This window comes from Brachionichthys hirsutus, chromosome 23, assembly GCF_040956055.1.
Source record: "Brachionichthys hirsutus isolate HB-005 chromosome 23, CSIRO-AGI_Bhir_v1, whole genome shotgun sequence".
NCBI lineage: Eukaryota > Metazoa > Chordata > Actinopteri > Lophiiformes > Brachionichthyidae > Brachionichthys > Brachionichthys hirsutus.
Window position 1 is genome coordinate 7,121,000 of NC_090919.1, and position 13,454 is coordinate 7,134,453.

General features: G+C 49.2%; 1 protein-coding gene across 1 annotated transcript; it reads left to right on the plus strand.

Annotated features, from left to right (window-relative positions):
• Positions 1–700: 700 nt before the first annotated feature.
• Positions 701–6,889, plus strand: il13ra1 (interleukin 13 receptor, alpha 1). The gene is made up of 10 exons (XM_068756178.1): positions 701–770; positions 2,062–2,195; positions 2,749–2,920; positions 2,982–3,081; positions 3,167–3,333; positions 3,421–3,551; positions 3,639–3,786; positions 4,069–4,168; positions 6,056–6,134; positions 6,659–6,889. The coding sequence occupies exons 1-10, from the start codon at positions 701–703 to the stop codon at positions 6,887–6,889; spliced, it is 1,332 nt and encodes a 443-aa protein (XP_068612279.1).
• The last annotated feature ends 6,565 nt before the right edge of the window (positions 6,890–13,454 follow it).

Sequence of the window (13,454 nt, forward strand, 5' to 3'; positions counted from 1 at the left end):
AACTCAAACCTTCCTGTGAAAATTCTGAACGTTTTTTTTTATTTATTTCATCCGGGTCTGGAGTCTGTCCCACGGTCTGGCTGAGAGGCGGGGCACACCCTGGACAAGCCGCCAGTTCACCACAGGGCCACACACACACACACACACACACACACACACACGCCTTGGACAATGGACCAACTAGAGGTGGGAGGAACCCGCGGAGAACCTTCTCACTGCGCGCCGGCTTGTGGTTTCACACGGAGCCATGAGAGAGCCGGCCTCAGGACAGCATCGCCTGTCCGGGGAGGCGGAGCTCTGGTCGTCACGGTTACCTGGATGATGCTGAGGGAAACCTACCGGGGTTAATCTGCTAGAAATACATCAAAGAGGGGCTTTCATCCAACCTGGGGTCACCCGGGGGTCACCCAGCCATATCATGCACTTCCTGGAGCCTGGAGGAGGTCACGTGTTCTCGTGCGTCCTTCTCTGCTGTTATAACCTCGTTATTACATGTCTGACGCTTCCGGTTTGAGATGCTCCGCGGAGAGCTGGGTGACGTCATCAGGTGATTGGACTCCGGGAGGGTTGGGTCGGAGCAATGAGGAAGTGGGGAGGCCCCGCCCCCCGCGCTCCCGTCCCACTCACCGTGCGCCTCGGACACCGACAACAAGAACCGGCGTGCGGCGTCTCTTCGCGGTGAACCGGAGATCCAGACGCCATGAGGTTCGCGCTGGAGTTTTCCCTCTTCACACGCACGGCCATGATGGTGGCGTTTCACTGTCACGCAGGTACGGACGCCCTCGTCACCTGGGGGGGGGGGGGGGGGGGGGGGTCAGCCCCCACGGATCTCATTCAATAACAACACTGTTCAATCAGGATGAATCTTCAGAAATACTCTGGATCGATAAAAGCTTTAACGGCGTCCGGAAAAGGAACCAGCGCATCAGCGTCGAGACTAGTAGTGAAACACGTTTGGTTGAAAATGTGACATTCTGCGCGTAACATCGGTCAGAGTCCAACAGCGGTCCAGAACGCTGGTTCCGGTGGAACGTCCAGTGTAACCGGATGGGATGTAATTAGGCAGGCAGGTGTGGGAGGGAGCACCTGTGGCCCATTTGCCACTGATTGGGGGGGGCGCATATAGGTGCTTCCCCTCTCTCGTTCCTGTCTTTGTGTTTTCCCCGTCAAAGGCAGGTTGGCCATAGACTGTCACTGTCTTGTCTCTCCTTTTCTTTTGTTTGTAGAGTGTTAAATAAATATTTTGAATTGGTAACTGCCGTGCTGGTTTTCACTGTGAGCGGACCTGTGGGTGGGAAACCCGCTAAAACGAGCAGGGAACCGAAGGAACACAAAATAGGTCTTTAGGTTGAAAGGCCTAAAGTGGGGTTGTTGGCAACATCTCGTTTAGCCCCATATGCCCAACGCCACAACGGTGGTTCCGGTGGGACGTTCAGAGCGCTGGTTCTGGTGGAACATTCGGAACGCTGGTTCTGGTGGAACCGTTCAGAACGCTGGTCCCGGTGGAACATCCAGAACGCTGGTCCTGGTGGAACATTCGGAACGCTGGTTCTGGTGGAACCGTTCAGAACGCTGGTTCTGGTGGAACATTCAGAACGCTGGTTCTGGTGGAACCGTTCAGCCGGACCGATTCATGAGGAAACCTCAAGTTTGTGTCAGAAAAATGAGAAACATGAGGAAGGAGTTCTGTCCGAATGTCGCTGGCAGAGTTTGAGCAAAACGAGTTCTGCCTGCTGCACCTCTGGGGGCGGAGCCTGAGGAAAGCCTTTTGAACTGCTGCCATCAGGCTCCACCTCTGGGGGCGGAGCCTGAGGAAAGCCTTTGTTTAAACTACAGACCTGTAAATAGAGTTTAGTCTGCCTCCTCTGAGAAACTCCATTTAACTACTAATAACAATAATATTTCAGTAACTGTACGTTAAATTGTATTTGAGAGTTTCTAGTATGCTAATGACTCTATTACACTGACAGGTTAGTTATAACATGCTTATTGCTCTGTGGCCTGAAGGCAGCGTCGTTCCGGGACGTTATTGGTTCTAACCTGAACCTTCGTTCTCTGCAGAGTCGTACCCCCCACCCACGGGTTTGTCCTACCAGTGGCTGGACCAGTTCACTGTGGGCGTGGCCTGGGTGAAGCCCAGCGCGCTGCCGGATGACCGTGGGATCTGGTTCTTTTTGGATGGGAACAGGAAGGACGTAAGGACCGATGAAACGGACGAGCGAATATTTCCTTCCTGGTTCAGTTCAGCGCGGCCTCGCCATCAAAGCCACGTTTACGTTTATCTTTCCTTTGGTCCTTTGATTGACTATTTAGGCTGTAAAATGCTCAAACGGCTCGTCTCCTAGACTAGCTACCTAGAAAATAAAAGCATCCATCGGCCGTCGGATTGGAGGCGGACCGGTGTTTGGACGGGAACCGGTCCACCGCCGAGACACTGCTGAAGTGCCCTTGAGCAAGGCACTGGCCACCCCAAACTGCTCCTGGGGCAAGCTGCCCTTCCTTTAAAGCCGGTCTCCCCATTGTGTGGATGAACAGAGGAGCCTTCTAAAAAGCGGTGCTGATTTATTTTACTATATTTTGCTCCCGTAGTAACACAAAAATAACACCGTGAGGCGTAAACGTGTCCTGCCGTTGCGTTTCTGCGCTGATGATGCACGGTGGTCGTCTCTCGATGGACAGCCTGAAGCCGAAGACGTCTTTAAACGTGTGTCCTCGTCATCGTTTAAGCCAGCGCTGTTTTTCTCGCAGAATCCGGCGTGCTTAAAAGGACATTTGAGGAATTACCGAGTCTCTCAGAGTTTCCTCACCGAAGAGACGCATTCTGATCATTGGACGTACAACATCTGGACCGTCAAAGACTGCCAACATTCACCTGAAGGCGCGCCGGCAACCATCCGGATTTCTACCCCGAAGCCCCGAGGTAAGGGGGCGCCGTGGCCGCTCGTCCTCGCGCGTCCTCTGACTCCTCTGTCTCCGTTCAGCTGTCCTGGTGAAGGACTTCAAATGTGCCGTCCATGCCGATGAAATGAAGTGTTCCTGGGTCCCAGCCAGGCGGTCCCTGAACCTGACGCTGTCCTACAGGTGAGAAGGACCGTTCTCGTTTCGGCACGGCCCGAGGGGTCGGTGATACTCATGCAGTATTCGTACGTGTACTTTGCTTTTACAGGATTTGCAGCAGTTCGGAGGAGAGCATCGGAAGTCTAGAAACCTGCGACGAGCCTCGCGCCCGCGGCGCCAGGAGCCGCTGCGACCTGCGCCTGGCTTACTCTGCGGAGGACGTCTGCGTCGCCGTGGAGACGGACGCTGCCATCAGCACCTTTAAGGCTCCCCTCAGTCGGTGCAGCCGCCGATGCTTGAAACGTCTGACCAGACGCTTGGCGCCACGATAAGAAGTTCTATCCGTGTGCTCGATGTGTTCAGGTGTTCCTCCTCCCAAGGTGGCCGTCAGAGAGGTGGGCGATCACCTCCAAGTGAGCGCCACGCCTCCAGAGACTGGCGAGAGGCGCTGCTGGACGTACGAGTTCTGCTACATTCAGTGCAACAAATTCAAAGTAAACGGCTTCCAGCGTGACCTCGAGGTCGAAGGTCGCTTCATTTGGATCATGACGGAAGTCGATGCGTTCCTTCTGTCTTCTTAGCTCTGCCAGAACACGAGCGCCGGCGAGGCGGCGGTGAAGGTGCCCTACGAGAGGAACTGCCTGTATGAGTTCCGCTCCAGAGTCAGGATGAGCACTTCCTGCTCTGCGTCGCCTCTGTGCAGCGACTTCGGTGCCGCTGTGTCGCACGGTGAGTCCAGATAGAACTGTGTGTGAGAACCCAACCGGGCGGCTGCAGGAACGGTTCCAGGTAGACTGTGCCGGGACCAACACGGTGACGGGTCTCGTGATTTTTCTGCAGAGAACCTGCTGAAATCCCGATTTTTCTATTTTAAAACGTGTTTCATGGCCGTGATTTGAACTCTGGATTGTCGCTACGCACGACAATGTCATTTGTGAAAACCGGCGCCGCTGCGAGTTGTGAAGCATCTTGTTGGTCTCATGAAGAAAATGCGTCTCTTGTTCCTTGCAGGTTCTGATAAGAGGCCTGACCTGACCCTGGTGGCCGTGTCCATCGTCGTCCCCATGATTCTGTCTGTCTGTGTCATCCTGTCCTGCTGCTGGTACAGGAGGTACGTAACTAATCCCCCTAATAATCCACCCAATAATCCCCCTAATAATCCCCCAATAATCCCCCTAATAATCCACCTAATAATCCCCTTTAAGACTTAAATAAGTCTTCCCCTCAATTAGTATTGCTTTGCTAAATATAATTAATCTATCCCTACACACAGGCTATGTACCCAAGTCTTTAAAACAGCAGTCATCAAACCGCTTCTCAATAAACCAACATTGGATCCTGATGTCTCGGCTAACTATCGGCCAATTTCAAACCTTCCATTCCTGTCAAAGCTTCTAGAGAAAGCAGTTTCCAGTCAGCTGTGTGAATTCTTACAAGACAATCAGTTATTTGAGGTTTTCCAGTCGTGTTTCAGAGCTCATCATAGCACAGAGACAGCATTAGTTAAAGTCACCAATGACCTTTAATAGCGTCTGATAATGGACTTGTCTCCGTGCTTATTTTATTAGATCTCAGTGCAGCCTTTGACACAATAGATCATCAGATTCTGTTACAGAGGCTGGAACAATCTGTTGGTGTTAGAGGATCTGCATTGAACTGGTTTAGATCATATTTATCTGATAGATTTCAGTTTGTACGTGTTCATGATAAATGTTCTTGGTACACTGAAGTTAAATATGGAGTTCCACAGGGTTCAGTGCTTGGACCTATTCTATTCACGCTGTATATGCTACCCTTAGGTAACATTATTAAGAAACATAGCATAAATTTCCACTGCTATGCAGACGATACTCAATTATACCTGTCAGTTCACCCAGACAAAGTCGATCAGTTGGTTAGACTTCAGACGTGCCTTAAGGACATTAACTCCTGGATGACCGAGAACTTCCTGTTATTAAATCTAAATAAAACTGAGGTTCTGGTTCTTGGGCCAAAGCATCTCAGAAATGTTTGTTCTAGTGTTGTAGTTGAACTTGATGGCGTCTCAGTGTCCACCAGCACCACTGCCAAGAATCTGGGGGTAATCTTTGATCAGGACCTGTCCTTTCAGTCCCAGATAAAGCATATCTCAAGGACTGCGTTCTTTCACCTTCGGAATATTTCAAAGGTCAGGCACCTACTAACCCGAAAAGATGCAGAAAAAATAGTCCATGCTTTTGTGACTTCCAGACTGGACTACTGCAACTCCTTACTGTCCGGCTGCCCAAAAAAGTCTATTAAACATCTCCAGCTAATCCAGAATGCAGCAGCTCGTGTTCTAACAGGAACCAGACTGAGAGAACACATTTCCCCTGTTCTGGCGTCTCTGCATTGGCTTCCTGTTAGGGAACGGATTGAATATAAAATCGTTCTACTCACTTTTAAAGCCCTCACTGGCCAGGCCCCTCCTTACCTTACAGAGATGATTATCCCGTATTGCCCCACTAGAACCCTGCGGTCCCAAAATGCTGGCCTGCTCGTGGTTCCAGACATTTCCAAGAGCAGACAGGGGGGCGGAGCTTTCAGTTATCAAGCTCCTTTATTGTGGAATCGGCTCCCTGATTGGTTTGTGAGACAGACACCATCTCTATGTTCAAGAGTAGATTAAAGACTTTCCTTTTTAACAAATCTTATAGTTAATCAATACAGTAATCAATATGCTGTCATTAGGCAGCATTGGTGGCTTAACCTCATCAGGTCCTTCTGTCCGTGGTGCTGCAGAACCTGGACCTGTGGCCTCAGCGCTGATGTCCATCGCTAGCATTAGCATTTATAGCTTTATACATCTTGTTTTTGAGCCTTGAACCATGAGCCTTAGGTTCTGTCCAAGGTTTCTGCCTATTAAAGGGAAGGTTTTCCTTGCTCTTGTGGGTCAAGTTGGGTTCTGTCTTTGGTCTGGTCTGGCGCTATATAAAGAAAACTGAATTGAATTGTCATGTTGCGCTTCCTGTGTTTGTAGGAGGGACATTATTTACCCCGTCATTCCAGACCCTTCAGCAATATTCAAGGAAATGATGAGTGGAAACAGAAACTTGAAGGTATACTTCCCGACATGTTTACCCTCACCGAAGGGGAGGCGAGGGTATTGCAATTGGGTGCATTTGTTTGTCTGTCTGTTTGTTTGTCTGTTTGTCTGTCTGTCCGGGGGCATAACTCAAAAACTAGTAAACCAATCGACTTGAAATGTTTACACAAGCAAGGTTCTGTCCGTGGCTCGGTCCTCCCCGAGAATGGCGTTGATCCGGATCTGGATCCAGATTCTAGAATTATTTTTACATCTGGAATTGTGCCTGTGTTGTAAACTGCCACTTTAAGAGGGAGGGACACAAATGGCATGATGGGAAAAAGAGTCCAGAAGGTGTCTTGTAGTACGTTCCGGAGCAGCAAGCTAGAGCAGGTTTGGCCCCTCTGATCTGGAAGCCCTGTTTACTGTCTCACAAGATCCAATAGTCTATTGGAGGCGGGGTCTGCAGTCTCTGATTGTCTTTCTCGTTAAGCATGTGCTGTACTCGCCTGTTCTGTCCATCCCTCTGAACGCTTGCTCCGCTGCTGTCGTTTTCAGATTGCAGGACGTCTTTACGCACCAGTGCCAGAGCGCATCGAGCCCTGCAGCGTCAGCCTCGCATCCCAAAGCGTCAGCCTCGCATCCCAAAGCGTCAGCCTCGCCAGCCTCGCATCCCAAAGCGTCAGCCTCGCATCCCAAAGCGTCAGCCTCGCCAGCCTCGCATCCCAAAGCGTCAGCCTCGCATCCCAAAGCGTCAGCCTCGCCAGCCTCGCATCCCAAAGCGCCTGATGGCAGAACGCTGCCCCCCCGCCGTAGGAAAGACTCGCTGGCGCTTCGACGTCTGTGAGTCCGTCTGCAGAGCGTGGAGGCAGCACTATGCAGCTCTGTTTAATTGTATTAAAAGTGAGCCCTATTGTGTTGGGAAGTTAAATGAGGAAGTGATTAATTTTACTCCCGATGAGGTTTATCATGCTATAGAGCAGCTAGCTGATAACAAAGCTAGTGGCTAGGATAACATCACTGCAGAGCATCTTAAGTTAGCCGGCCCCAGAGTAGCAGCACTGCTGTCCATCTGCCTCACAGGGCTGATGACACATGGTATACTGCCTGAAACCATGGAAACCGTGCTGACAGGGACATTAGTGCCTGTCATTAAGGACAAGGCAGGTAAAATAGAGAGTTTGGACAACTACAGACCCATCGCCTTAGCCAGTACTCTTTCTAAGGTGTTAGAAGAGATGTTACTAGATCGACTAAGTGAGTTCATCAACACCACAGACAATCAGTTTGGTTTTAAATCTAAGCACAGCACAGATCTATGTATCTCTGCCCTGAAAGAAGCTGTTGAATCCTACAGAAGGCGGGGCTCTACAATGATCAAAGGGTTTATTGATGCCTCCAAGGCATTTGACAGGGTGAATCACCATAACCTGTTTACTGAACTCAAGCTTAGGGGTGTGCCTGGATGCGTCATACGTATCCTGGTTTACTGGTATGCCAAACAACATATGCATGTTAAATGGGGAAACAACCTATCCTCAATGGAGTACGGCAGGGGGGGCTTCTGTCTCCAGCCCCGTTTAACCTTTACATGGATAACCTGTCCAAGCAGTTGGGGAAGTGTAAGACAGGTTGTCTGATCGGGGACACTCGGTTAAACCATCTGATGTACGCAGACGACTTGGCAATTATGTCCCCCAGTACTGTTGGGTTCCAGCAGCTGTTGGGTGTCTGCTCCGAGTATGGGGTTGAGTTTGATGTACAGTACAATGCAAAGAAGAGTGTGGTATTGGTATGTAGGACCAAGGAGGATCAGAAGCTGCACTTTCCCATGTTTTACCTGTCGGGGCAATCCCTCTGTGTATCTACCTGTGTGAAATACCTTGGGCACATCATAACAGACAAGATGGAGGACGATGCTGACATGTGTAGGCAGAGACGGATGTTGTATGTCCAAGCGAACATGCTAGTCTGTAAATTCCTTTATTGTTCTGATGATGTGAAAGTGAGCTTGTTTCGGGCTTCCTGCACGCCTCTGTACGCGGCCCCATGATGGGTCCGCTACGAGAAGGGGACCCTGCAAAAACTCCAGGGAGCATATAATGACTGCCTGAGGATACTGCTGAGGAAGCCCAGGAGCAGCGGTGCTAGAAAGCTCTTTTGTGACCCAGGACTGAGCTCTCTACAGGCCCTCTTGAGGAACCTGATGCTTAAGTTCATGTCCCGACTTGATGGGTCCTGAAACAGGTGCAGCTCGGTCAGATATCAATCGTATCCATGGAAACGTTGGTGCTGGTGTCTGTTAAGACGCTCCTGAATAAGATGATGTTTTGCTGTGTTTTTGTGTTGTATGTTTTTACTATTGGGTCTAGAGCCTGTAATAAAGTTTATATAAATCATCAACATTTATCAATACAAATAAAACTAATATTAAATTACTCAATTGATGCAAAATAACAATAATATGTACAACGTAGGTGGACAAAAAGGAGGGGGGGTTTGATCCGGAGAGAGTCGTGATGACTATCTCCGTTTCTGCCCCCCTGAAAGGTGTATTTTTAGGGCCGTTTTGAAGGAGGCCAAAGAGGTGCATGTTTTGAGGGCGGGAGTCAAACAGTTCCACCCTTGGGGGGCAGTATTGTAAAAAGATGATTTACCCATGTTAGTCCTATAGGAGGGGGTAATCAGGTTGTTGTTTGAGCTCCCTCTAGTGTTGTGGCTGTGGGTGTCACTAAATCTGTGGAGGTGTTTATTCAGGTATGCAGGGATTGAGGGGACTGAGGGCAGAGCTGCATTGACTATTTTAAATGCCAATCCCACATACTGCATACTACTGCTACTACTACTATTACTTCTACTAAAGCAACTTTAAGTGTCTAGAAAAGCGATATATAAATAAAAATGTATTACTACTACTACTACTACTTGTAGATAATATACATGATTCTGGAATGTTGTTTTTATAATCATACCCAGCAGGAAGGATAAAAAACAGTTCTAGTCGACATTTCCATGACGCGGGTTGGAGAAAGACCTCTTGGAGAAACCTTGGACAGAACCTCAGGATCATAGCGGACGGATCATCGTCGTTCTGCATCAGTGGTGTAATTTATTTTAGATTCATTGTTAGTTTGCATCGGTGGTGTAAAATCATTTTATTTTTCTAATGTTACTTTGCATCAATTGAGTTATCGAATATTGGTTTTATTTTTATTTGTATTGTTAAATTTGTATTGTTAATTGTGGATGATTTATGTACGAAGGACTTTCAACGGAAACAAGACCGCAAGGGCTTTTTAGAAATGCTCCTCTTAGACAGGATGTTTGACTGTACTTGTACTGTAATACATGCTACTGTGTGACTGTACTTGTACTGTAATACATGCTACTGTGTGACTGTACTTGTACTGTAATACATGCACTTGTACTGTAATACATGCTACTGTTTGACTGTACTTGTACTGTAATACATGCTACTGTGTGACTGTACTTGTACTGTAATACATGCACTTGTACTGTAATACATGCTACTGTTTGACTGTACTTGTACTGTAATACATGCTACTGTTTGACTGTACTTGTACTGTAATACATGCTACTGTTTGACTGTACTTGTACTGTAATACATGCTACTGTTTGACTGTACTTGTACTGTAATACATGCTACTGTGTGACTGTACTTGTACTCTAACATTCTATCTAATAAATATATTCATCATCATCACGGCCATCTGTCTGGACCGGCTGGGTTGAGAAGGAGACAGAGACAGCGATAGAAAGACGGGGACAATGACAGCGAGGGAGAGACAGAGACGAGGACAGGCAGGGGGAGAGTCAAAAACAAAGAGATGGAGAGAGCAGCAGAGGAGCAGACCACAAGGATCCTCTCGGAACAAGGTGAGGGAAGGTATCGTGTTGATCTGAGTGGACGGATCAGAAGGGAGGACCCAAAGACCCCGTTTCCACTGCAGGAACTGGGATTAGGGTTCAGTTCTCACCGACCACCCGGGGAAAAGCACATCGTACAGATAAACGTACGGCTCCCGGTGAAACGCGTTCCTGAGAAGTTGGATAAATCATCAAGATTCCAGGAAGCTGAAGGACCACCAGCCGCAGCGGGCCCAGCTCAACGCCCTACTGGGCCACAGACTGGGATGCTCTGGAACCGCAGCGACCATGACGCGGTGACCCCGTCGCTCAAGGCAGTAAAGCAGTGGAAGGGAAGCAGGTCCCTCACATATTCACCATGAAGTTAATGAAGCATGAACTCGATGCTAATGCTAACTGGTCAACCTGCGTTTCCGGATGCACCAACCAGGAAGTCATGATCTCTGGCTTCAAGCAGCGCCAGTCAAAGACTCGTCAAGCAGAGGACGTGGAGCGCTGCAGGCAGAGGTCGTCCTTCTCCGAGAGGACACGGACAAAGCGATGACCGGAGAGACTGTCCTGGACACGCTTGTCCTGAAGCCCCGACCCTCCAGTCAGGCTCTGATGGGAGAGATACTGAAAAGTGTTTCCCACAAGTCTCCCAAAAGCGGGGGGGGGGGGCACAGTTCAAATAGCCCACAGTCAGTTCCTTATGGTCAAAAATCCGGCTTCTTCTTTAAGATCTTTGCTAAAAACATGTTCATGTGCAGACCGCTGGGGGGCATCCTCCACCCTGGGGGGCATCCTCCACCCTGGGGGGCATCCTCCATCCTGGGGGGCATCCTGCACCTTGGGGGGCATCCTCCATCCTGGGGGGCATCCTGCACCCTGGGGGGGGAGGGCATCCTCCACCCTGGGGGGCATCCTCCACCCTGGGGGGCATCCTCCATCCTGGGGGGCATCCTCCACCCTGGGGGGCATCCTGCACCCTGGGGGGCATCCTCCACCCTGGGGGGCATCCTGCACCCTCCTGTGTTGTGTCGCACAAATGATGATGCAGGTTTGTCTTCATCATGCTTGTATGGGATTCAGCTAATTCCTACCGCCATCTACTGGACAGCAGGTGTAGTGCAGTTTCTTTGACCACTCCTGATTGGAATACGTTGAGCTGAACTTTGAGGTTCGCAGCGAGAGGAACCTCAAAGGAAGGGATATGTAAGTGTTAACGGGGCGGTCGTGGGGGACAAAAGTGGGTTTGTAACGAGTGTAGCCCCCACCATTTGGTCGGCAAGTCTGTGAAGTGACGTCAGCAGCCCCCCCCCAGACATCATCTTTACCCAGCACTCAGTGATACGAGGATGATCAGGGTATAGAAATTAAAGGAACATTTCTGCATAGCTGAGTGTTTCCCTTCTATTTCTCCCAGATGAATAAATTAAATATTCCCTATATATTTGTATATTATATTAAAAAAAGCAGCAACGATGAATTTCGGATCCATTAGCTCTCAGTTATGATGTTAAAGCAACTTTTGAGGTTCCGCAAATAGATTTTGATCGACACCGTATTCGAGTTTAGAAGCTCTTTTCACTGACATTCTGTCCGAAGAAAAGAAAAATAAATATCATAAAATACAGAAAACAAACATTCTCCTCTACCAAACCCACGCCAAACATTGAACGGGTTCCTTTCAGCCCTGGGCTGGTTCTTCTGTGTGTGGCTCTGGGGGGGCCCCGGGGGTCGCCCCCGGGCCCTGGGCTGGTTCTTCTGCGTGTGGCTCTGGTGGGGCCCCGGGGGTCGCCCCCGGGCCCTGGGCTGGTTCTTCTGCGTGTGGCTCTGGTGGGGCCATGGTGGTCGTTCTTGGGTTGCTGTAGCTGCTTGGGGTGATCTGGGGGCTCATGCTGCCGTTGTTGGGTCCGGGATGGCTGCCCCGTTCTTAGGTGGAGGTTTCACGCATGCCAGATCCACCACTCCAGCACCTATCAAAACTCGATCTGAGAGTTAACTCCGCCCACAGATCTCTGAGTCAGTGGAGGTTGCTGGTTCAGTGTTTGTGGCTCTCACTATGCTCTCCCTCTTCTTCCTCAGATCTCCTGAGAACTTGGTGATCCAGACTTTCCTCTAGAGGCTGATGTGAACCTGGTGTATTGGGACAACTCTTGGTGATGATTGGATGGAAGGGGTAGAATTAAGGGGCACAAATAAATCCATTGTACTCTCTCCTCAGAACACTGTGTATTTGTCACTTTGTGTTTGTCCATGTTGTGTGTTCACTGCGGTGTGCACAGCCCTCTACGGCGGTAAGCAGGTAATAAAACTAATAAAACATGAATAGGCTAGTCTGCCAAGAGGGCAGGTGACGGTCACAATCACAATAAGAATAGAAAGCACAGAACTCTAGCAGAGACTGACGTTGTGTACGTTGTTACTGTGGAGCACGAATGCAGACAAAAAAAGAAGAAAAATAAATAAATAAGGATTGTGTCTCCTTTAAAGAGGTCTCTGGGGGGGTCAGAATGAAACAAGCAGCCCCCCGTCACGTCAAACATCGTCGATTTAATCATAGAAACTTGCTCAGTACAGCTGATCAAAGGATCAATAGGATGTAGCTGGAGGAACATTTCAGAATATTAACGACGAGACAAAAAGAGGTGACACAAAAACAACACTGACATCCGGAGGCCTTTCTCCAAGTGAAGTTTCATTTTAGCACAGTTGTTTTTTTAAACTCCATTTTTCACCCCGTCATGTTACATACAGTAGTAATCCCCCCCCCCCACTGTGTTGGTCCCCTAAATATACACGTCCTTCTTCTGCATTGTCTTCATCTTCGTCTCTAAGGTTCTCTAGGACTCCTCTGACGTTGCTACGCGAGGCGGCTCCCGTGTTTCCGTCCCGTTATCGCCGTTCTGCGGTCTAAAGGTCGTTTCTTCCATCCTCCTGCGTTTCCCGTCTTTACTGGCTGCTTTCAGGCGATGCATCCTCAAAAGCGAAACGTGACCGTGAATACAAGCAGGGTTCTGGCAGAGGCCCTAGCCTGCATTTAACCCTCTCTGTGCTGTAGTTCTATCGCGTCTGATCGACGACTTGACTATTGATCAGTTTAACTGAAAGAGCACAGAAGGATGGGACTTGTTTTCCTGCGGGTGTCTTCCAGTCTCCGTCCCTGCGCTGTGCAGGAAGACGAGCGACATGGAAACGTGCCGACGGGAAGGTGACGGGACCAGATCAGACGTTAGATCCTGATGAATATTGATGTGAACGCAGGATTTAGGTTTTGCCTTCTTTAGCATAACGAGATGGGGCATCTACAAAATGTCTTTAACATTTGAAAAGAAGACGTATTTATATATATATATATATATATGAACATGTGCATTTATACAATAAAACTTGTGCAAAGAAATCCAGAAGCGCCAGATTGAATTCTGGTTACGTGTGTGTGTGTGTGTGGGGGGGGGGGGGGGGGGGGGGGCGCTGTGGGCAT